The 24,865-nt window shown below is 45.9% G+C and overlaps 1 protein-coding gene and 1 pseudogene across 3 annotated transcripts; one reads left to right on the top strand and one right to left on the bottom strand.

Moving 5' to 3' along the window:
• Positions 1-1,505: 1,505 nt before the first annotated feature.
• On the top strand, positions 1,506-23,497 carry RILPL2 (Rab interacting lysosomal protein like 2). Of its 3 annotated transcripts, none has more exons than XM_067701095.1 (4): positions 1,525-2,208; positions 9,629-9,780; positions 15,276-15,386; positions 16,338-16,719. In XM_067701095.1, the coding sequence occupies exons 1-4, from the start codon at positions 1,888-1,890 to the stop codon at positions 16,351-16,353; spliced, it is 600 nt and encodes a 199-aa protein (XP_067557196.1). In that variant the 5' UTR covers positions 1,525-1,887; the 3' UTR covers positions 16,354-16,719. The 3 variants fall into 3 exon arrangements, with proteins under 3 accessions (XP_067557197.1, XP_067557196.1, XP_067557195.1); XM_067701094.1 differs by lacking the exon at positions 16,338-16,719 and adding an exon at positions 22,974-23,497 and having other exon boundaries at positions 1,549-2,208; XM_067701096.1 differs by lacking the exons at positions 15,276-15,386; positions 16,338-16,719 and adding an exon at positions 14,594-15,269 and having other exon boundaries at positions 1,506-2,208.
• Positions 6,552-6,935, bottom strand: LOC137203949 (large ribosomal subunit protein eL37 pseudogene; annotated as a pseudogene).
• Positions 23,498-24,865: the final 1,368 nt, after the last annotated feature.

The following is a 24,865-nucleotide window of genomic DNA, read 5'->3' as shown; positions in this document are numbered from 1 at the left end:
TGCACATGAGAGAGGGAGGGAGGAGGCCCAAATGTACAGAGAGAGAATTTTATGTTTACATTTTCTTGTCCTGCCTTAAAATATAAATTTTATTTCATCAATGTAGTCGTTTATCTATTTTTTTCTTTTGTTTCTTTTTCTGTGTTTTTTAAAAACTCATTGCCAAATCCATTGACATAAAGCTTTTCCACAATGTTTTCTTCTTAGAGTTTTGTAGCTTTAGGCCTTTGATCCATTCTGAGTTAATTTTTGTATATGGTGTAAGGTAAGGTACGTCACACTTTTGCATGTAGGTATCCAATTTTCCCAACACCATTTGTTGAAAAAACTATCCTTTCCCCAATGAACAGTCTTGGCACCCTTGTTGAAAATAATTTGACCGTGTTTGTGAGGGTTTCTTTCTGGACGCTCTATTCCTTCATTCCTTTTTATGAGTGAATAATAGTCCATTGTATGGATATGCCATATTATGCTTATGGTAAGCCTAATATTTCTCCATATTTAATCACAGGGTGTCGTCACGTCTGTGACTAATGGATTACTGAGCCCTTGCCCGGGGCATTGTTTGATCATTAAAACATTGTACCATTGTACCATCTGAAATTAGTGTCTGTTTTGTTTGTTTGCTTTTTGTTTGTTTGTTTTATCCTTGCCCACTCTCCATTTTGACTCCACAGCTTCACTGTGGAGAAAACCTGGTACACCTACCACGAAGAAAACTGCCAATACGTTCCTGGGAAAGACAAGCCCCATTGCTGGATTGTCTGCCTATGACTATTACAAACCCTGAATTAAATCTAAAATAACCCGCTCTGTAGCCCACACTGCTAATATCCTCAGTCATCCCCTGTGTAGCTGCAGAATGTTTTCTAACTTCGAAGCGGCGATTTTTGTCTCATCTATTACTCCTCCCTTCCCAACCCAACTGCCAAGCGCCCGGCACACAGCTTAGTGTTTGTTGGAGGGAAGAATCCAGAATACCCGCTAATATTTTTTGAGCCTTTCCTAAGCGCTTTTTGTCACAGTCATTGTCTCATGATCTCATATATTCCTCACAGCGACCCTACTCCGTAGGTACGGTTATTTACCCAGGAGTAAAGTGAGGCTCGGAGGACTTAAGTAACTTGCAAAGGCCACACGCTGGTCAAGTGGAGGAACCCAGGATAGAGCCAGGTGCATAGCGCAGGGAACCTCCATTTAACTGAGGGTCAGATGCCGCCGGTCCCGGTGACCATAGGCCTGGAAGCTCTGCGCAACACGGACCACTAGACTCCCGCGCGCTGCCACCAACTGCTGTTTTCTGCTTTGCCGCACGCTTCAGGAAATATTCTCAGAGACCGGATCTGCCTCCCCTACCATGCAAATTCTATGGTTGGAACACCTGAGTGCAGAAAGGGAAGAGTTGTGTGCTTTTTAGCCTCCTTCCCAGAATGCGGTGGAAACTCCGCCCCTGTCTCCGTGGACACCCTGCTTCTGCGGTGGCTGTCACCAAGGGCGGAGCTGGGGTCGCTGCCCCTCCCCGTCTGCAACAGCTCTCGGTCTGGGAGCGATCACTGTCACCCCTTAACCTCTCTGTTCCTCTTCGCGGCGGCCCTCCCTTTCCCTTGTCCTTTCGTGCCCCAACCACAACCTGGAGGCCGCACTCCAGCACGGGCCTCCGCTGGGACGGTGCACCGGGAGTCCTGGCCTGAGATCTGCCCTGCGTGGCCTCCTCCTACAGCCCCTCTCCGGGCCCACCCCTCGGCTGCGCTGATTGGCTGCGCCTGCCCCGCCCTGAACAGGCAGGGTCCACTGACCCGCGGAAAGTTTTCCGTGCCGGGAGGAAGCTGGACATTCGGAGACTCCGAGAAAGCAGCAGCTCCGGAGGCTGCAGGGGTCTGGGCGGCCATGGAGGAGCCCCCTTTGCGAGAGGAGGAAGAGGAGGAGGGGGACGAGGCTGGGCCCGAGGGGGCCCTGGGCAAGAGCCCCTTCCAGCTGACCGCTGAGGACGTATATGACATCTCCTACGTGATGGGCCGCGAGCTGATGGCCCTGGGCAGCGACCCCCGGGTGACACAGCTGCAGTTCAAGATCGTCCGCGTCCTGGAGATGCTGGAGGCGCTGGTCAATGAGGGCAGCCTGACGGTGGAGGAGCTAAGAATGGAGCGGGACAACCTCCGGAAGGAGGTGGAGGGGCTGCGGAGAGAGAGCTCGGCGGCCGGCAGGGAGGTGAGTGCTGGGAACGGCCACTGGCAGGGGGGACGCTTTCTTCTCTTGAACATCCAAGCCCCTCAAAACAAATCACTGCGAGTATGCAGTCCTCAGATTAGAAGCGTTAAGATGGTTAACATTAATCGAGCACTTGCTCGGTGCTGGCCCCTGTGCCGAGTGTGTTCTAAAGCAGCGGCTTCCTGCATTTTTGACCAGGACCTTGAGCAGTGGCTCTCAAGCTTTAGCAGCCATCAAAATCACCTTGAGTGTTCGTTACAACACAGATTGCCCGGCCCCAGCTGCAGAGTTTCTGACTCAGTAGGTCTGCAATGGGACCTGAGACTCTGCATTTCTCACAAGTTCCAAGATGATGCTGATTCTCTTGGTCCAGGTTTCACACTTTGAGGAACTTTGACCTAGAGTAAGAAATGCTTTTTAACTAAAGAGAAATTAGTACTTATGACCACAAAAAGATACATATAAGAATATTCAGGGCTTCCCTGGTGGCGCAGTGATTAAGAATCCGCCTGCCAATGCAGGGAACACGGGTTCGAGCCCTGGTCCAGGAAGATCCCACATACCACGGAGCAACTAAGCCCGTGCGCCACAACTACTGAGTCTGCGCTCTAGAGCCTGTGAGCCACAACTGCTGAAGCCCGCACGCCTAGAGCCCGTGCTCCGCAACAAGAGAAGACACCGCAATGAGAAGCCCGCGCACCGCAACGAAGAGTAGCCCGCACTCACCGCAACTCGAGAAAGCCCGCACAGCAACAAAGACCTAACTCAGCCAAAAATTAATTAATTAATTTAAAAAAAAAAAAAAGAGGGCTTCCCTGGTGGCGCAGTGGTTGAGAGTCCGCCTGCCCATGCGGGGGACGCGGGTTCGTGCCTCGGTCCGGGAGGGTCCCACGTGCTGCGGAGCGGCTGGGCCCGTGAGCCATGGCCTCTGGGCCTGCCCGTCCAGAGCCTGTGCTCCGCAGCGGGGGAGGCCACGGCAGTGGGAGGCCCGCGTACCGAAAAAAAAAAAAATCAGAGCAGCTTTATTCATAATTGTGCCAAACTGGAAACAATCTAAATGGAAAAGAGGAATACATTTTTTAAATTGTGGTGCATTCATATGATGGGATACTACACAACAATGAAAAAGAGCAGAGTAGTGATACACACAACTGTATGGATGAATCCTACAGATACTACATTGAGAGACAGAAGCCAGGTACAAAAGAGAGCGTCCTGCACGTGGAATTCAAGAACAGGCAAACTAATCTTTACTTATAGAAGACAGGTTGATGGTAGCCCTGGGATGGGAGAATGGGGGGGGGGGGGCAGGAGGGACATTTATAGAGAATTAATCCAGGTGTGGTTACATGGGTGTACACATATGGTAAAAATTGTCAAGCTATAAACTCAAGATTAGTGCATTTTTCTGTATATATGTTATACCCCCATTTTACAAAATTACATTTTACGTTGATATCCAGTATTGATGAAACAGAAGTTTCAACAATTTACCCTAACTCTCCCTTACTAAACATGATGTACAGTCATACTTTCCTATTCTATTTTTATGAATTTTTAAATTATTTTGCAACTCACTGAATTAATATCATGACTCACTAGTGAATTTCCAGCTATAGTTAAAAAAAAAAAAAAACTGCCCCAAGGGGATTATCTCATTTAATCCTCATACTATTATTATTCCCATTTTACAGAAATGGAGGCATAGAACAGTTAAGTAATTTGCCTGAGGACTTAACAAGTAAGAGGTGGAGGCAGGATTTGAGCTCAGAGATGCTAGTCATAACCACACTGTACTAAAATACAGACCTATGACCTTTCTTGTAGTAACATTTGATGAGTGACTGCACTGTGTGGGCTCTGGAGCTATGGCACTAAATTAGACAAGGTCCCTGCCTTCACGGAGCTTCACATCTAGTGGGAGAGGCAAGACACACAGACCTCCGAAACTAGACTACAGGATTACAAACTGAGAAGTATGCCATGAAAGGACAGCAGGAACTGGGTGGCTGAAACTCATAGGGAAGAGTGAAGGTTTCTGGTAGCTTCCTTGGTACTCTTTTATTTCACCTACTCATTGCTCACGGTGACAATTATATTTGTAGATAAGGTTCTTCTTTAGTATCCGTCATATGAGATGGTTGAGTGTCATGATTAGTAGCCTGACTTTTGAGATTCAAGAGCAGTTAAATGACTTGCCTAAGATCCCTCAGCTCACATTCTGTGCTCTTTTCCTGTCACCTCCAGCTCCAGGCACAAGGATATGGAGGAAGCCCCATCATGGACCATGAACAGTGTGGTCTGCACAGGGGCCGGGTCATTTCCTGTCTGGGGCATAGCGGACAAGCTTGTCAGCCAGCGGATGAGCTGGCACGTTTTCCTCCCAAACTGTAGTCTTAAGAACAGGGGTGGGGCAAAAGGCGGAGAAAATGAATATTTAGTGTCACTAGACAGTTTATAAAAATATGCCCTAGTGTTTCTTTCTTTCTTGTTTTTTTTAGTTACCATTTTTAGTTGTGGTAGACATAAAAGTTACCATCTTTTTAAGTGCAGAGTTCAGTGGCCTTAAGTACATTCACAGCCATTATTATGCAACCATCACCACCATCCTCTCCAAAACTCCTGTCTTGCGAAACGAAACTGAAACTCTGTACCCACTAAACACTAACTCCAAATGCCCCCTCTCCCTCAAGCCTCTGGTAACTACTGTTCTACTTTCTGTCTATAGGGATTTACCTATTCTAGGTACTTCATATAAGCAGAGTCGGATAATCTTTGTCCTTTTGCCACTGGCTTATTTCACTTAATGTCCTCAAGGTTCTTCCATGTTGTGGCATGTGTCAGAATTTCCTTCCTTTCTAAGGCTGAATACTATTCCATTGTATGGATCCACCACAGTTTGTTTATCTGTCTGTTGATGGACACTTGGGTTGCTTCCACCTCTTGATTTGTGTGAATAATTTTGCTCTGAACGTGGATCCATAAATCTCTCTTTAAGTCCCTGCTTTCAAGACTTTGGGGTATATACCCAAAAGTGGAATTGCTGCATCACATGATAATTCTATTTTTAATTTTTAAAGGATCTGCCATTCAGTTTTTCATAGTGACCACACCATTTTACATTCCTACCAGCAATGCACAAGCGTTCCAATTTTTCCACATCCTTGCCAACACTTACTTTCTGATTTGTTTGTTTGATTACAGTAGCCATCACAATGGGTATGAGAATAGTTTGTTTCCTTTCTTTCTAAAAAATTTAAGTTCAAAATTCAAGTGTTACAAAAGTGTTTGCCTTGGAAAAGCTCCCTCCCCATCTCTCTCCACCCCTAGCCACCACTTCCCCTCCCTAGAAAAAATTAAAATGATCAGTTTCTTAAAGTACCCAGAGATACTTTGTGCAAACACAAGCAGATATGAATATATTTTTCCATTATTCACACAAATGGTATTATAATATATACCCCGTTCTGCCTCTTGCTTATTTTCACTTAACATGGCATGAAAGTTGTACTAAATCAGAATATAAAGAGCTTCCTCACCTTTTAATGGCTTTTGAAAACTTCCACCGTACAGTGTTATCAATTGCTCAACGTGAGGGTTCTTAACTTGGAGTTTTTGGAACCCCCCAAGAGGACCATGATTCTAATCCGCAAAATCTATGAACTTGCATGAGAAGAAATTGTATTTTTATTTTCACCAACCTCCATCTGAAATATAACACTTTCTTCAATTATGACGATAGACAACAAACCACAGTAATATTAGCAGTACCTGTGACAATCACCAGTGGAAATCACAGATGTTTTCATATCCCATTACAGTGTAGTGCAGAACTCAAAACTTTGTTTTCCTCTGTATCTTATTAGACCTGTGGCTACATCGTGTTATTTAATAAAGAAGCAGGTCTAGGAATCACAAATTTATTTTTAGAAGATTTTGATGAGTGTGTTCTCTTAGTTGGTTTTCTTGTAATTCTATGCCTTTTATACATTTAAAATCAGTATTTTGAGATGAAATCCACGTGGGCTTTACCAGGCTGCCGTAAGGGTCCACGGCACAAAAAAAAAAGGTTCAGAATCTCTGCTTTAACAAGTTTCCTATCAAAAGACCTTCATTTTCCAATCGTTTGCTCCGACCCCATGCAACAGTGAATTACTCTGACCTGTAGCAGTTGGCCCCCTCAGTATCTAGGGGAAGTGGATTCACTGGGTCAAAGGAAAGCCACATTGGAAGTTTTTTTTTTTTAATTAATTAATTAATGGCTGCATTGGGTCTTCATTGCTGTGCGCGGGCTTTCTCTAGTTAAGGCGAGTGGGGGCTACTCTTCGTTGTGGTGCACGGGCTTCTTATTTTTTTTATTTTTTTTCAAAACCAGAACATTTATTGCGTGACTAATAATTGAAATCCTTAAGGTGAACTGGATGCTGCAACAGCTGCCCTCTTGGGTTTAGGTGTTGTTTCTTCACGGAATCCATGCCTGAATCTGCGGTATACAATTTTTAGGTGCCTCATTCGACCAGTCCCGGTGGTATTTCGTCTTTTAGCTTTAGCACTCCAGTTATACTTCCTCTTCCGCTTGGCAGCGTAGCCACATTTACCACAGGTCGACTTCTGAAGGTGGTAGGCCTTAGAGCCACAGCGGCGGCACAACGTGTGCGTCTTATTCCGACGCTTTCCAAACGAGGACGTTCCCTTCGTCATCTCGCTTCTGCCTCCGAGACCAAAGAGCTCGGGCTTCTTATTGTGGTGGCTTCTCTTGTTGCGGAGCACGGGCTCTAGGTGTGTGGGCTTCAGCAGTTGCAGCTCGCGGGCTCTACAGCGCAGGCTCAGTAGCTGTGGCGCACAGGCTCAGTTGCTCCGCGGCACGTGGGATCATCCCGGACCAGGGCTCGAACCCGTGTCCCCTGCATTGGCAGGTGGATTCTCAACCACTGCGCCACCAGGGAAGGGAAGTCCCCTACATTGGAAGGTTTAATAAGTATTGTCAAGTTGCATTCCAAAGGGGTTAAAGAGATTGGCTTCCTCTGCAATCGGTGAAGGAACTGGTTTCCCCACAGCTTTTACAACACAGTGTGTTTTCAAACACGCTGATGTTTATCAATCCGAGAGGAGGAATGTGGTCACTATTGCATTTCTCTTTATAATGTGGCTTATTCTCTTTATCACCTGTAGAATATTCCAGAGTGTGGTTGTGCCTTAGTTTGTTTAACTAGACTTCTGCTAATGGACATTTAGGTTGTTTTCAAATATTTGCTTTATTTTAACTTTAGCTTGAAAAAATGTCAAACCTATGGAAGAGTTGCAAGATAAGTACAATGAACACTTGTATACCCTTCACCTCAATTCAGGTGTTATATTCAGGTGTATGTATATATGTGTTTGTGTGTGTGTATACTATGTCTTAAGAGATACACACTGAAGTATTATATACACACATATACATACATGTATATATGCACATATGTACTCATATTTAACAAATATTTATGTCTATATATTATTTATTCGCTCAGAATCTTCAGACATTATGTTAGCTGCAGAGTTAGTAAAAGATAAGGATCTTTCACCCTAAATACTAAATACTTCAGTGTGTATCTCCTAAGACATACTGTTACATAACCACAATAAATAATTGAATTCAGGGGGAAAAGTTGGTAGAATACTAAGATCTAATATGCCATCCCTATTCAAAATTCATAATAATATCCTTTATCGCATTTTTTTTTTCTGATGCAAGATCCAATGCAGGGTTATACGGTACCTTTAGGGCATATCTCTTTAGTCAGCTTTAGTCTGGAACAGTTCCTCAGCTTTTCCTTGTCTTTCATGACCTTGACATTTTTTGAAGATTGTATATCAGTTAGTCTGTAGAATGTCCTTCAACTTGGGCTTGTTCTGATGTCTCCTCATGGTTAGATTCAAGTTATACATGTTTAGCAGGGATACCACTTAAGTGTGCTGTGTCCCTCTCGGTGCCTCGTATCAGGAGGCACCTGATTCAGTTTGTCGTTATTGGCGATGGTAACTTCTATCACTTGGTTAAGGTGGTGTCTGCAAGATTTCTGCACTGTAAGGGTGTCTTTGTTCCCTTTGTAATGCATAAGTAGCCTATGGGAAAGTACTTTGAAACTGTGAAATATCCTGTTCCTCAACAAACTTTCACCCAAAAGTTTTAGGTCCATTCATTAGTCTTGCCTGAATCAATTATTACTGCGTTGGTTGCAAAAGGATGATTTTCTGACTCTATCATCTTCTACACTTATTAATTGGCATTCTTCTGTAAAGTACAGATCCCCCTCCTCCTTTCTGGTATTAGTCCGAGTTCTCCAGAGAAATAGAACAATAGGTGATATAGATGTAGATATAGACACAGATGAAAATATTTATTATAGGAATCGGCTCACGTGGTTATGGAGGCCGAGAAGACCCACAATCTGCTGCCTGCAAACTGTAGAATAAGGAAAGCCAGTGGTGTAATTCAGTCCAAGTCAGAAGGCTTGTGTCAGGGGGCTGATGGCATAAGTCCTGGTCTAGGTCCAAAAGCCCAAGAACCAGGAGGGTTGATGTGCACTGTCCAAGGGCAGGAGAAGAAGGATGTCCTGCTCAAGCAGGGAGTGAATTCACCCTCTCTCCACCTTTTTGTTCTATTCAGGCCCTCAGTGGATTGGATGAAGCCCACCCACACTGGGGAGGAGCCTCTGCTGTACTCAGGTCACCAAGTCAAATGCTAATCTCTTCCAGAAACACCTTCACAGTCACACCCAGAAATAATGGGTTAACCAGCTGTCTGGGCATCCCTTAGCCCAGTCAAGTTGACACATAAGATTAGCCATTACATCCCCATTAATTAGTTAATTAATTTAAATTTAAATTTTTATTTATTTTATTTTTTTGGCCACGCCACTCAGCATGTGGGATCTTAGTTCCCCGACCAGGGATTGAACCCATGCCCCTCGCAGTGGAAGCTTGGAGTCCTAACCACTGGACCACCAGGGAATTCCCTAAATTAAAGATTTTAAGTATGGATTCCTGAATCCTGTTTTTATTTGATGGGTTATTATCCATTCCTGTTACTATTCACGCGGATACTCAAGTCGTTCAGTTTGGCCAGTAGGAGTGCCTTCAAACTGTGTCCTTTTGATCTGTCTCCATCCCTTACACAGTGGAATGTTCCAGACTCAACTTGGACTTTCCCTGTTCCAGCCCTGGACTCAGCTATTCTCCAAGGAGCCCTGGCTCCTTTCTTGGAGAATGGTACTTGGAATTCTTGCCTCTTTACCATCAACCAAACACTTCCAACAGGCAACGTCTCATCTCATCAGATCCCTGGGAGTAGTAACAGAACAAGAGAAGTTTCCTTTCTGGGATGGACAGTCCATCCTCATGAGGGAAACTGTATAAGTGATATCTTTTCTTACAGGTGAACCTGGGACCAGACAAAATGGTGGTTGACCTGACAGATCCCAACCGACCACGCTTTACTCTACAGGAGCTGAGAGACGTGCTGCAGGAGCGCAACAAACTCAAGTCGCAGCTGCTGGTGGTGCAGGAAGAGCTGCAGTGCTATAAGAGGTGGGCTGTGCTGCCTGGGGCTCCTACACTGCAGAGCAAGACACTGCCTAGAATTCCTTGATATATTACATATCTGTTCTTATGTTCATCCAATCTACTTATTGAAGACCCACTATATGCCAGACACTATTCCTGGCACTGGGGGTAGAGCAGGAACAAAACAGAAAGTCCGTGCTAGTCTAGGGGGAAGACAGGCAATCAGCCAGAAGGCCTGCAATGAACACACAGGATAATGGTGGTGAATGCTGAAGAGAATGTAGATCAAGGTGACATGACAGAGAGCAGAGTGCGGGGGGGGCCCTGCTTTGGACTGGGTGGTCAGGGAAGACCCCCCTGAGGTGAATGACAAGAAGCAGCCAACCATGTAAAGATTTGGTTGCGTAAAAGTAGAACAAGAAGCGCAAAGGCCCTGAGGTAGGAACCCATTTGGCCAATTAAAGAGGCCCACCATGGTGGAACTTGGAATATGAGGTAGAGGACGGTCCAGAAGAGACGGAGGGGTGGCCTTTTTGGACACAGGAAGGAGCTCTAGTTTTGGGGGTTTTTTAAAAATAAATTTATTTATTTTTGGCTGTGTTGGGTCTTCGTTGCAGTGCATGGGCTTCTCATTGTTGTGGCTTCTCTTGTTGCGGAGCACGGGCTCTAGGCACGCAGGTTTCAGTAGTTGTGGCTTGCGGTCTCTAGAGCTCAGGCTCAGTAGTTGTGGCGCATGGGCTTAGTTGCTCCACGGCATATGGAATCTTCCCAGGCCAGGGTTCAAACCTATGTCCCTTGCATTGGCAGGCAGATTCTTAACCACTGTGCCACCAGGGAAGCCCAGGAGCTCTAGTTTTATTGTAAGTGTAATGTGAAGATCTTGGGAAATCTTAAGGGAATGACACAGTCTGATTTACTATTTTAAAAGATCAATGTGGTGATTTTGATAACTGAATGACTTGGTTATGTGAGAGAATGTCCGTGTTCTCTGGAAAGACACTTAAGCATTTAGGAGTGAGGGGGTAAGATTCTTTTCTCCAGTTTACTCTCAAGTGGTTCAGGGAGAAGATGGTTGCATGGGTGGGTGGGTAGGTGGATAGGTGGATGGATGGATGGATGGGTAGGTAGATAGATACACGGATAAGCATTTGAGGGATCTGGGTAGATATATGGGAAGTTTTTGTACTAGTATTACACCTTTTCTCTAAGTTTGAAATTGTATAAAAATTACAAGTTAGAAAAGATCACAATAATACTGGGTAGAGGAGGAACTGTAGGACAAGCAAGAGAGGAAATAAGGAAGCTGTTGACATAGCAGGTTTGGACTTCACTTTATCCTTCTGCACCATGTTTCCCCAAATAGTTTACTTTATGTAGGTATTTCTTGAAAAGGGAGCTCTAGGGAGTTCCCTGGTGGTCCAGTGGCTAGGATTCGGCGCTTTCACTGCTGTGGCCCGGATTCAATCCCTGGTCGGGGAACTGAGTTCCCACAAGCCACACAGCGCGGCAAAAAGGAGCTCTGTGGTTGAATAATTCTGGGAAACACTGAGTTAAACAAAGCAGGTTTCCTTAGAGGCAGGAGAAGGAAAGATCAAGAGAATAAAAACATGGTGCCAGGACTTCCCTGGTGGTCCAGTGGTTAAGACTTCGAGCTCCCAATGCAGGGGGGCGCAGGTTCGATCCCTGGTGGGGGAACTAAGATCCCACATACCTCAGGGTGCCGCCAAAAAGTAAAAACCAAAACAAACAAAATGTAGTGCCAACTAATATTTATCAATGCTTACCATGTGCTAAGTGTATCCCGAGCATCATTTCAATTAGTGTTCACAGCAAGCCTATGAGTTAGGGTAATGTTATCCCCAAGATGATCTAAGGGTCAGAGAGGTCAAGTACCTGCTTGAAGTCCCAGGGCTGGTGGTGGCAACCTTGAGACATGGCGTCAGACAGCCTGACATTAGAGTCTGAGCTTTTAATTATCATGCCACATTTGGACTCGGAAAGTTTGGAAGTAAGGAAATACTCTAATTCAAAACAAAACAAAGCTCCAATGATATTATTCCTTAAATTCATTCAATGTGGCATCATTAAGAGAGCATCAAAGTAAAAATGTCCTAGGAAGCTAAATCCAAAAGAGCTGAGCTCTGCCAACAGGAATTTAATTGTCTTCCTTCTGCTGAGGTTGGAACGCTGTTAATGGAAAGACCTGTCTTCATCTCATTTAATAAGTACTCCAGACACGGTTAATTAAAAAGAGGAACTCTTAGACTGCCGATGCCATGAGCAGCTGGCTAGTGAATAAAGCAACCCACGTTAGTTCCAGTTTTGAATTCCCAGAGAACAACAGATGTGCACTTCCCATCTGGTACAGGCCAATAGACAGACAGCAGGATTCTGCTTAGTCTCCTGTGTTATATATTCTGGAGAAACCAGAATGTCAACTGAGGTGTTCTCTTAGCAACTGCATCAATTTGGAGGCCGAAGCTCATACTAATGATAGTTTTAACTGAAAGCAGAGATGGTCGACTGTTTCCAAAGATGGTCACAACGGTTTTTCCCATCCTGCATTCCTTTTTTAATTAATTATTTATTTATTTATTTATTTTATTTTTGGCTGCATTGGGTCTTCGTTGCTGCGCGTGGGCTTTCTCTAGTTGCAGCGAGCTGGGGCTACTCTTCATTGCGGTGCGCGGGCTTCTTATTGCGGTGGCTTCTCTTGTGCGGAGCACGGGCTCTAGGCGCGCGGGCTTCAGTAGTTGCGGCACACGGGCTCAGCAGCTGTGGCGCACAAGCTCTAGAGCGCTGGCTCAATAGTTATGGCACACAGGCTTAGTAGCTCCGCGGCATGTGGGATCTTCCCGGACCAGGGCTCGAACCCGTGTTCCCTACTTTGGCAGGCGGATTCTTAACCACTGTGCCACAAGGGAAGTCCCCCTGCATTCCTTTTCCAATGAAATTTTTCCACTCCTCTCATCGGAGTAGAGGTAGAGTCTATTTTCCGTCCCCTTGAATCTGGACGGCCCTATGACTTGCTCTGACCAATCGAATGTGGTAGAAGTGATGCTGTTTGGCTTCCTAGGTTAAGGCTCTAAAAGGCCTAGCAGCTTCCATGTTTGTGCTCTCAGATTGCTGCCTTGAGACCACCATGCTATGAGGAAGCTCAAGGTAGTCACATGGAGAGGTCACATGAAGAAGAACCAAGGTGCCCCATATGACAGCCCCAGCTGCATCCAGCCCCCAGCTGATCCTCCAACTGAATGCAGCCAGTTGAGAACCCCAAACTAGACCATCAGGAGAACCACCAAATGAACCATAAGAAACAGAGCCATCATGAGAAGTCATAAATCATCATAGTTTTAAATCACTAAGTTTTAGGGTGTTATGTAATGGTAGATAGTGGGAAAAGGTAATTTTTAGATGATTCTCATATGAATATTATTATAATAAATATATATAATAAAAATAGAAATAATATTAAGTAATAAGAGCCCACTCTTTGCAAAGAAAGAGAGAGAGGGGTAAATTCTGCTATCTGACATTCATACCTAAAGGGGTATCTCAGTCAGCTCAAGCTGCCATAACAAAACACCAGAGACTGGGTGGCTTAAACAATAGAAATTTTTTTTCTCACAGTTCTGGAGGCTAGAAGTCCAAGGTCAAGGTGCCAGTATGGTTGGTTCTGGCTCTTCCTGGCTTGTAGACAGCTGCCTTCTTGCTGTGTCCTCAAATGGTGGGGAGAATGAGAGAGCAAGCCGTCTGGTGTCTCTTCTTACAAGGGCACTAATCCCATCATGAGGGCCCACCCTCATGACCTCATGTAAACCTAATTGTCTTCCAAAGGTCCCATCTTCAAATACCATAACATTAAGGGTTAGGGCTTCAACATATGAATTCAGTCTGTAGTAAGGGGAAAATTGATGCCTATAGCATGGACATAAATTTACCAGTAGGTACCACAACAAAATACCTAAGTGGATCTAATGAGCTTACTGGGTCAGACTTTTTTTTTTTTAATATTTATTTATTTATTTATGTGGCTGCATCAGGTCTTAGTTGCAGCACGTGGGCTCTCTAGTTGTGGCGCCCTGGCTTAGTTTCCCCACGGCATGTGGGATCTTAGTTCCCCGACCAGGGATCGAACTTGCATCCCCTGCATTGGAAGGCAGATTATTTTTTAATATTTAAAAAATTATTTATTTATTTATCTATGGCTGTGTTGGGTCTTCGTTGCTGCGTGCGGGTTTTCTCTAGTTGTGGCGAGCAGGGGCTACTCTTCATTGCAGTGCACAGGCTTCTCATTGCGGTGGCTTCTCTTGCGGAGCACGGGCTCCAGGCGCCTGAGCTTCAGTAACTGTGGCACGGGGGCTCAGTAGTTGTGGCTTGCAGGCTCCAGAGTGCAGGCTCAGTGGTTGTGGTGCAGGGGCTTGGTTGATCCACGGCATGTGGGATCTTCCCGGACCAGGGCTTGAACCCGTGTCCCCTGCATTGGCAGGCAGATTCTTAACCACTCCACCACCCGGGAAGTCCCATGGAAGGCGGATTCTTAACCACTGGACCACCAAGGAAGTCCCTGGGTCAGACATTTAAATGCTTCACCGTGGTCAGCCTTCTTTTGGTTGCAGGTGACAGAGATCCAATTCAAACTAGCTTAAGCACAAAAGGGAGTTTTATCGGTCACATAGCTGGGAAGGATCCTGGAACTGGTCTCAGAAATAAAGAAAAAACTGCAACTAAGGCCTCAGTGTTGGAATCAGGGACTGTGTGCCTCTTTCTTTCCTCTTTGCTTCTCTTTATTGGCCTTATTATTTTGTATTAAAGACAGTCCTTCTCTGAATCTTAGGAAGCATGGCTGCTGGCAATCAGCAAGTGAGAGAGAATAGCCTTCTTCCAACTTCTGTACATCAAATCCAGGGAAGTACTCTGGCCCTCTTTGGGTCACCTGACCTAAATATCTTATTGATCAATATCAATCTAGGTCTTATCACCATCTGACTTACTATATATTTTTAAATTTTACTTATTTATTTGTTTCTTGACTGTTTCCTTTCCCAATGGGATATAAATTGCATGAGAGAAGGTATTTTATCTATTTTGTTAATTGCTATATCTATATACATTGGTACAATTTGTAGCTTAATAATATTTGTTGAACGAATGAATGAATTCCATTTATTATCTCACTTAATCCCTCAATCCTAGGAATTAGGTACTTTCATTATCCTTATTTTACTAATTAGGAAATCAAGGGTTAAGTTAAAGGATTTATACATTGTTATATTTCTAGCAATTGGAGAAGCTTAAAGTACCAGCCAATGGAATTAGCCAAGGGAAAGAAAGAAGAGGTGTCAACAGTGGAAAGGTGGAAGGAAGATTCTAATCATCTGAGTCAGAATGTCTAACTGTAGCATTTCAATGATAATATTATTAATATAATAATAATTATTAAGCACCTTCACTTTCAGAGCTGCACAGATAAGAGATCTACAATAAAACAACCCACTTATTTGTCTCCTTTTTCCTAGTGGCCTGATCCCAGCAAGAGAAGGCCCAGGAGGAAGAAGAGAAAAAGATGCTCTGGTTACCAGGGCCAGCAATGCCAGCAGTAACAAGGAGGAGACAATCATAAGGAAGCTGTAAGTCACCTGGCTGCCCCCTGTTGCCACTAAATAATCACTAAAGGAGGGAGTTGGGGTGAGAGGGGGAGGTCCTGCTCTCCTGGTGGTGGTCTTGCAGCTGCTATGAAAACTCATTGCCGGTGTATTATAATATCTGCCAGGCAGTAGCGTAAGCATTTAACATATATCAATTCATTGACTCTTCACAGTGACCCTATGAGGTAGGAACTATTACAATCCCCAACTTACAGATGGGGAAGTAAAGACCAAGAAGTAAAGTTAAGTACCCAGGGTCACACAGATAGTAAACAGTGAAGTCAGGATTTGAACCCAAGGAAATCCAGATTCTACACTCCACTGCCTCCCTATGATATAATAACAATAACCAAATAATAATAATATTACAACCACAAGAAAAACACAGTAACAATAATGATTGGAGTTTAAGGGGGCTAGTTCATCACCAACTTTGGAGGACCCTGGGTCTCCCAACGCTGGGACCCATAATGCAGTGTCCTCTGAATACCCCCCTCGTGTTCACGCACCATTGTTTTTTTTTTTTTTTTTTTTGCGGTACGCGGGCCTCTCACTGTTGTGGCCTCTCCCGTTGCGGAGCACAGTCTCCGGACGCGCAGGCTCAGCGACCATGGCTCACGGGCCCAGCTGCTCCGCGGCATGTGGGATCTTCCCGGACTGGGGCACGAACCTGCATCCCCTGCATCGGCAGGCGGACTTTTAACCACTGCGCCACCAGGGAAGCCCTCACGCACCATTGTTAATCCCTTGTTTCTTTGCTTGCTGTGCCTCAAACCATGGGTGTGGGACACTAGTTAAAATTCAGATTCTCAGATATCAAGTCATTGGTTCTAGGATGAGGCCCAGAAATCTGGATTTTTACTAAATTCCCAGACAGTTCTGATGTGGGGAACCCTTGGACCACACCTTGAGATGTGCCTTTTCTGTCTACAGATGTCAGTACAATTAGGCACACCTTTCCTCCACCCCAGGCTGAAGGGAGCAGCTGGTTTGCCTTGGTTGCTTTGAGAATGTCCGGCCTGGTGACAGTTTATCAGCTCCTGGTCTTTTGGATCGAAAGTGAGAAACAGCCTCGATCAGGGATCTCAAACTAGAAAGCCTACGGGGGCCAAGCACTTAATGTGGATGAGTGATGGGGCTGTGGGGTGGGGTAGGGGACAGTTGCCCCTCAGTTCTGTCTGGCCTAGGAATAACATGTTACCAGAGCTTCCGCTTCTTGAGTGAAGCCGAGAAGCCGGATTTGTTCATGGAATCTGATTTCCAAATGCCGGCAAATAATTTAAGATTAAAAATAAAGACTGTACGATCCAAACGACCCACCATCGCAGGCTGTATCAGGTCCTAGGCCGCCATCTGGCTCTTGCTCCATTATTCCTGCCTCTCAGGGAGGGCTGAGGGGACCTCGTTTTCTTCCATTCATTCGGTCATTAGTCAGTCAACAAACCCTCACTGAGTCTATATTGTGCACCAGGTGTGGTGCTTAAGCTGGGGGTGCTGCAGTGACCTATTTTGCAAGGACTTCATGGACTCCAACTTCACAGGGAAATAATTTTGAGGGATCAGAGATTCTGAGTTACCTTCCAGGGCAGGTTTAATTAAGATGCCTTTGTTTCAAGAGAGAGGAGAAAATTTTATTTTTATTTTTCTGTTTTTGGATCTCAGGAACATAGGGTTGCGTTAGTGAGTCTCAGCTCATGGCACAATGCACCTCGCTGTGAGTGTAAGACCCCTTCTTGGTTTTATTTGTTCCCTCTTTATCCCCATCCCCCATTCCCATTCTGCTTCCCAGCTCCCCTCCCCCTCAGCCAGTCTCCTATGGGTATTTATTTACCATGTTCTAAAAATTGTATATTGTCTTTTGTGGATGTATTTTCAATAGTAACTGATATTTTGTTTAACACTTCATTCTGTTTCCTCGTATTGTTTTTTTTTTCTTCACTAAGCACTGTTGTTGTTTTCTTTTTTATCAGGCACCCTTTTTTTTTAGAAAAAGAAATATATATTTAAAAAAATTTTTGGCTGTACTGTGGCATGCGGGATCTTAGTACCCCGACCAGGGATGGAACCCGTGCCCCTTGCAGTGGAAGCGCAGAGCCCTAACCACTGGACTGCCAGGGAATTCCCTCAGGAACTCTTTTTTAAATTTTAATAATATATTTTACTAACCCAACACATCCAAAATATTATCATTTCAACGTGTGATCACTATAAAACATTATTAATGAGATATTTTACATTCTTTTTTTTAAATAGTAAGCCCTTGAAATCTGATGTGTATTTTACACTGACAGCACATTTCAGTTAAAGACTCGTTATGGGGCTTCTCTGGTGGCACAGTGGTTAAGAATCCGCCTGCCAATGCAGGGGCCACGGGTTCGAGCCCTGGTCTGGGAAGATCCCATATGCCGCAGAGCAGCTAAGCCCGTGTGCCACAACTACTGAAGTCCGCGCGCCCTAGAGCCCGTGCTCCACAACAAGAGAAGCCACCACAATGAGAAGCCTGTGCACCGCAACAGAGAGTAGCCCCCGCTCACCGCAACTAGAGAAAGCTCGTGCACAGCAATGAAGACCCAACGCAGCCAAAAATAAATAAAATTAATTAATTAATTTAGAAAAAAAAAGACTCGTTTTGTTTCAAGGGCTCAAAAGGCATGTGGCCACTGTATTGGACAGCATAGCTTTAGCCGATATATGGTCAGATGCTTTGGGCTTTGAGAACTGAGTTTGAATGATCTTTTTTTTTTTTTTTTTTTAGTATTTTTTATTTTAATCATACCTAACATAAAATTTACCATTTTAATTTTTTTTTTTTTGCGGTACGCGGGCCCCTCACCGTTGTGGCCTCTCCCTTGCGGAGCACAGGCTCCGGACGCGCAGGCCCAGCGGCCATGGCTCACAGGCCCAGCTGCTCCGCAGCATGTGGGATCCTCCCGGACCGGGGCACGAACCCGTGTCCCCTGCATCGGCAGGCGGACTCACAACCACTGTGCCACCAGGGAAGCCCTTAATTATTTTTTTAAAAATTGAAGTATAGTTGGACTTCCCCGGTGGTCCAGTGGTTAAGACTCCACACTTCCAATGCAGGGGCTGCGGGTTTGATCCCTGGTCGGGGAACTAAGATCCTGTATGCCGTGTGGCGCAGCCAAAAAAAAAAAATAATAATAAAGAAATTGTAGTACAGTTGATTTATAATGTTGTATTAGTTTCAGGTATACAGCAAAACGATTCAGTTATACAAATATATATATTCTTTTTCAGATTATTTTCCATTATAGGTTATTACAAGATACTGAATATAGTTCCCTGTGCTGTACAGTAGGTCCTTGTTGTTCATCTATTTTATATACAGTAGTTTGTATCTATTAATCCCAAACTCCTAATTTATCCGTCCCCGCCACTTCCCCTTTGCTCACCATAAGATTGTTTTCTCTGTCTGTGAGACCATTTTAATCACTTTTAAGTGTACAATTCAGTCACATTAAATGCATTAAGATCCTGTGCGTCCACCACCACTATCCATTTCCGGAACTGTTTCGTCATCCTGTCCCGAAGCTCTGTCCCCATTAACCATTAACTCTTCTGTTCCCCTCCTCCAGCCCCTGGCACCCACCACTCTACTTTCGGTCTCTATGAATCTGACTACACTTGGGACCTCATATAAGTGGAGACATGCAGTATTTGTCCTTTCATGACTGGCTCATGTGATTAGCATAATGTCTTCAGGTTCATCCATGTTGTACCATGTGTCAGAATTTCTTTCCTCTTTAAGGCCCAGTGATATTCCATGGTATGTATAGACCACATTCGATTTATCCGTTCATCTGTGGATGGACATTAAGCAGTTTTTAAGAGCTGTCCATATAGCAGCATAGACATCCAACTTGTTTCTGACCCCAGCGATGGGATCGCAGGTTGCCTCCCCCACTGTGGACAGTGCTGCAGTGAATATCTCCATGCTTCTTCATGTCCTCTCCTGGACCTGGGTGTGAATTTCCCAGGGATATATACCCAGGAGTGATACTGCAGGGCCGTGGGGCCTATCATCCAGGGTTCTTGCTTATCAACAAAGGCTCACGCAAAAGGAGTGACTGAAAAGATTTAAAGAAGGGACATTTTACAGACGTGGGAACAGAGATACGGGATGGAGAAGCATGGAGAAGCATCCTGGGGTGGGCAGCAAAGGGGCGGGGGGAGGGAGCTGTGAGGGGAAGGGGGAGAGTCATACAGGCATGTGGCCTTTAGAAGAGGAGCACACAGTAACTAGTGAAACAAAGCCTGGCACGGACAGAGCAGGGAGTGAATGCCCTCACCTCTCTCTCTTCCCACCCTCCCCACGCGTGCAGGCGCTTCCCATTGGCTGAGCCCAGCCGGAAGCTAGAGGACAAGGGAGCTTGTTGAGATCCCCCACAGAGCTCAGCCGCCTGGAGCCGCAGGCTAGTGAAGAGAGGGGATGCTTCTGCAGGGGCAAACAGCCCCCCGAGTGCGTGTCTTAGTTCAGTTAAGTATTACGCGCAGGCTCAGCGGCCATGGTTCACGGGCCCAGCCGCTCCGCAGCATGTGGGATCTTCCCAGACCGGGGCACGAACCCGTGTCCCCTGCATCGGCAGGCGGACTCTCAACCACTGCGGCACCAGGGAAGCCCTACCAGGCTTTCTTGAATGGCTGCATGAAACAGCTTTATCAGACGAGACCACCTGAAACCACATTTACTTACTCTTCCAACAAATACTTATTGAGCGCCTACCATGTGCTAGGCACTGGTCTAGGTGCTGGGGATACAGTGAGCAAGACGGATTCCCTGCCCTCATGGCGCTTACATTCCAGCAGGGGAGGCAGAGGGTGAACCGGTCAGGAAATGTACTAACGGGACAGCTTCAGATGGCCCTACCTGTGCTGAAGACCATTAAATAGGGTGCTGAGAAAGAGGTTGATCAGGAGCTGTTTTTTTTTTTTTTAAAGTTATTTTTGGCCATGCCACGCGACTTATGGGATCTTAGTTCCCCAAACAGGGATCGAATCCGGGCCCTGGGCGGTGAAAGCGCGGAGTCCTAACCACTGGACCGCCAGGAAGTTCCCGATAGGGAGCTACTTTAGATTTGGAGAGTCCCAGAAGACGTCTATGGAAAGGCAGCATTCAAGCTGAGCCCTGGAAGGCCATAGCGACCTGAGTTTTCCCTGCCTTCCTGGCAGAGGGAACAGCAGGTGTAAAGGCCAGAGGCTGGAGAGAGCTTGTGCAACAGAGATCATGGTGGCTGGAGCGGCAAAGAGAAGGGAGGCAAGGTTGGAGAAGGGGAGGGAGCGGGTCATTCGGGGCCGAGTGGATCCCGGTGACGACTTTGGGTTTCATTCTAAGTGCTTCGGAAAGACCTTGGAAGGTTTGAAGCTGGGGAGTGACATGTCCATAGTCACCTATAAAAAGGTCACTCTGGCTGCTTTGTGAAGAAGGGTTGAGGGGACAAGTAGGGCCAGTGGGAGTGTCTCTTCCCCAAGAAAGGGTCTCCCGAGGTAAGATAATGAATGAAAGAGCATCTCCACCCTACAGCAGGTGTCAGATCTGAAGGTGTTTATTTGGGACATTCACTGGCTGAGGATCTCACTGTAAACAAGGCTTCTAGACCCATAAGCTACTGGTTTCTTTCTTTTAATATTTATTTATTTATTTTATTTTTGGCTGTGTCGGTCTTAGTTGCGGTGTTCGGGATCTTTTTGCAGCACGCGAGATCCTCTGCTGAGGTGCATGGGCTTCTCTCCGGCTGTGGCCCGCATGCTCAGTGGTTGCGACACACGCGGGCTTAGTTGCCCCACGGCATGTGGGATCTTAGTTCCCTGACCAGGGATCGAACCCGTGTCCCCTGCATCAGAAGGCGGATTCTTAACCACCGGACCACCAGGGAAGTCCCCATAAGCTACTGGTTTCTTTCTGCCTCTTCTAGGGGAGTTCTTTGGGTTACTTAATTGGAGTTTGAGCCTGATACGGCAAAAATACAATGTTTGTAAGCCAGCCTGAGGACACAGGTTTAAAGAGTGTGAGACCACAAATTCACGTCAGACAAGATTACTGAGCTAATGGAATGAATGAGTGAATGAATGAATGAATGACTCTCCGAAGGAGTAGGTCATGCTGAGAAGGATTTTTGTCTTTGTCCTGAGGACAGTGGGGAGCCATGCAAGGGTTTAAGCTGAGGAGTGACTGAGCTCTGCACAGTGACGTGGTCATTCTGGCCACCCCATGAGTGGATTGTGGGGGGAGGGGAGGCTGTTATGCTCCTCCTGGTGGCTTGGCCTGCGGGTGGCATTGGAGGAGATGAGAAGTGGGGGGATCAGAACATAGCTGGGGCGTGGTGACTAAAATACAGCAGGTGGGCTGAGGGGAGACGAGTTGAGAACAACTCCTGGTTGCTGGCTTGAATGACGTTTCCTGAGACAGGGAAGTGGGGTTGGCGGGGTATGCGCAGGCTCAGGGGGCGGGCGGCTGAGCCCTAACGCCTGTATCCGCATGTGAGTCAAGGGCTCGTCCTGCTGTTGCTGGCAGAGCTGCTAGCAGTGCTCAAGAGGTTTGTCTTTGACTGGAAGCAAGAGCCCGTATCCCCATCACTGACTTTTCAGCCCACCAGCCATCTTTCCTACAACTGGAAATAGCATTGACACTGTACTTTGTGTCACTGTACTTTGATCAACCCCAGACGTCATTCTGTTTTTAAAATTTTATTTATTTATTTTTGGCTGCACTGGCTCTTCGTTGCAGCGCGGGCTTTTCTCTAGTTGCGGCGAGCAGGGGCTACTCTTCATTGCGGTGTGTGGGCTTCTCATTGCGGTGGCTGCTCTTGTTGCGGAGCACGGGCTCTAGGCGCGCGGGCTTCAGTAGCTGTGGCACGCGGGCTCAGTAGTTGTGGCGCACAGGCTTAGTTGCTCCGAGGCATGTGGAATCTTCCCCGACCAGGGACAGAACCTGTGTCCCCTGCGTTGGCAGGCAGATTCTTATCTACTGCGCCACCAGGGAAGCCCCCAGATGTCATTCTTCCTTTTCAAAACTTTGCATGAGGGGGACTGAAAGTTTGTTACTCATGCCTCAGGGGATATCTTTATATGTTTTATCTGTTATATCCAAGAACTTACATGTTACTCTTTATTCATTGCAAATATCTATTTTATAATTGTAGGTACCATTGAGAAGTTATCACTTCCTCTACAATAAAAACCACTTAAAATCAGAAATTAAAAAAAAAAAAGGTTCCAGACTCCATCTGTCAGTCTAGCACAGTAGTTATGTGGGCTCTGGGCCCAAGTCCCAGTGGTTCCAAGATATGCTGTGTGACCTTGGGCCTGTTACTTAACCTCCCATAACCTCAGTTTGCTCATCTATAAAATGGGGGTATTGATTGTACTCACCTCCTCATGTTATGAGTTTGAAATGAGCTAGTAGATGGAAAGCCCTGGAACAGTGCCTGTCCCATAATGAGCCCCGAGGAAATGGCCTGCAGGAGCTGCTTACAGATTTTGCAGGAGGTTCTGCACCTCCCACTTCAGAACTCGCTCTGTTTCCTCTGACCCCTCCCTCTCTCCACCCAGGTTCTCTTTCCGATCAGGGAAGCAGACATAGATCTGGGACCATGGCTCCGTTCTCAGAAGACGACTTCAAAAATCATCTCTCAGTGCCAGTGCGTACCCACTGCACTTGCTCCTTTGTTTCCCCTCAAAGCCGTCTGAGGAGGAACGGATGAGGTTTTCTCCCCGGCTGCAGAATTGAACACCCCCGAAGCCTGGGCCAGGGCGAGTGAAGCGGCACAAAGAAACCGAGAAAGCAGAAGGAAAGCGAAATGGGGCCACCTGCAGCCCCACTTCAACCCCCCAAGAGGCCCCCAGCGTGCGGATGTGCTTTCTGCTTCTCAGGGCTCACAAACGACCCAGGTCTTTACTGCGCAGCTGCAAAATACACCAGCCCAAATCGGGGGGGGGGGGGGGGCGGGGAAGAGGGTGCAGGGCCATCTGGTACGGACTTTGCAGTGACGACTTCACTGATATTTGGTGACTATCTGATTTTGCTAACGTGACTTTCTTTACAGGATTTTTTAATTAAAGTAAAATGGCTTTTACACTTTCTGTGTTTTAGAGTGGCCTCTTAGAGTTACGTGACCTTGTGTAAGTTACTTCAGCTTTTTGGAGTCTTGGTTTCCGAATCTGTGAACTGTACACAGTTGACCCTTGAATGACACAGATTGAACTGCGAAGGTCCACTCACACACAGATCCTTTTTCAATAGTAAGCACTGTAGTACTGCACGACCTGCACTTGGTTGAATCTGCATATACGGAGGAAACTCGAATATGGAGGGCTGACTATAAGCTGTATGCGGATTTTTCGACTGTGGAGAGGGTGGGTGTCCATAATTCTCTGCATTGTTCAAGAGTCAAATACACACACACACGTATATATACATATATAACGTATGTATACCTACATACATATATATATGGTGCACATACATCTCATTGAATCTAAGTGAGGCACCATTATTTTGTGTGTTGCTATGACAGGAAAAATGCTACAAATTATAACATTAAGATGCTATTGATTTTAAGGCTCATCCTGATTTCAGCAATGTTAAAATGTGGAAAAAAATAAGTGCATTTAGGAATCAATGAAATACAGTCTGTAGATAGCGGGAGACTATACTTTGCAAAGAAACTAATGAGCCTGCTGAACTCACCCTATGAGCCTGTCTTCTTAGTGAATAACACTGGCTTACTGAACGTGTTTCCCGGCTGCCTGGATTATCTCATTTATTCCTATAACATCTGAGGAGATGGGGACTAATACTAATCGTCCCGTTTACAGATTTGGAAACCAAGACCCCAAGAGGTGAGAGTACTTCACACGAGGTCACGTAGCTGGGAAGTTACTGCCCAGAATGCACACGGAGGCCTGATTCTAAGGCCTCGGTTCTTATCTGTGACGCTCTATGTACCCTATTCTCCAAAAAGTGCAAATATTAATAATGAGTGCAATTTACTATATGCCTTGCCCACACCTATATATGTTGCCTCACCTTATCCCTATGGGATGGGCGTTACTATTATTCCCGTGGTTCACCCAAGCACGTGCCAACACAGTGGGGCTAAGGGGCTTGTCTAAGGCCCCAGCTGGAAAGTGATAAAAGTGGGACTTGAACCCAGGTGCCAAGGCCAAGACCACTCTGCGTCCCAAGAAGAGTCGGCAATGTTCAAATGTCTGATCCAGAATGCCATCTCAGCAGCATCTTAGATCGGGGGGGTCCTGATTCCTGTAACGCTGCAACCCTGACTGGTTGCTGCCCTCTTAACAGCAGGGAGGGAGGAGGATTTCTGCACCTTGGAGGTGAGAGCTGACTTGGGAAACGAACCCGAGCATCCTGACTTCAGAACCGCAGACGCTGGGGTGTGGCCGTTGGAGCGCCAGAAGCTAAGTTCTTGGAGCCGGGCCCA

This window comes from Pseudorca crassidens, chromosome 12 (genome assembly GCF_039906515.1).
Source record: "Pseudorca crassidens isolate mPseCra1 chromosome 12, mPseCra1.hap1, whole genome shotgun sequence".
In the NCBI taxonomy this organism is placed as follows: domain Eukaryota; kingdom Metazoa; phylum Chordata; class Mammalia; order Artiodactyla; family Delphinidae; genus Pseudorca; species Pseudorca crassidens.
Note: the sequence above shows the minus strand (reverse complement) of the source record. Positions and strands in the feature narration are given on the sequence as shown.

Coding starts and splice junctions, on each gene's coding strand:
- RILPL2 (XM_067701094.1), top strand. CDS start 1,888: ATGGAGGAGCCCCCTTTGCGAGAGGAGGAAGAGGAGGAGGGGGACGAG. Junction 2,209..9,628: donor GCTCGGCGGCCGGCAGGGAG/GTGAGTGCTGGG, acceptor CTTTTCTTACAG/GTGAACCTGGGACCAGACAA. Junction 15,387..22,973: donor GAGACAATCATAAGGAAGCT/GTAAGTCACCTG, acceptor CTCTCCACCCAG/GTTCTCTTTCCGATCAGGGA.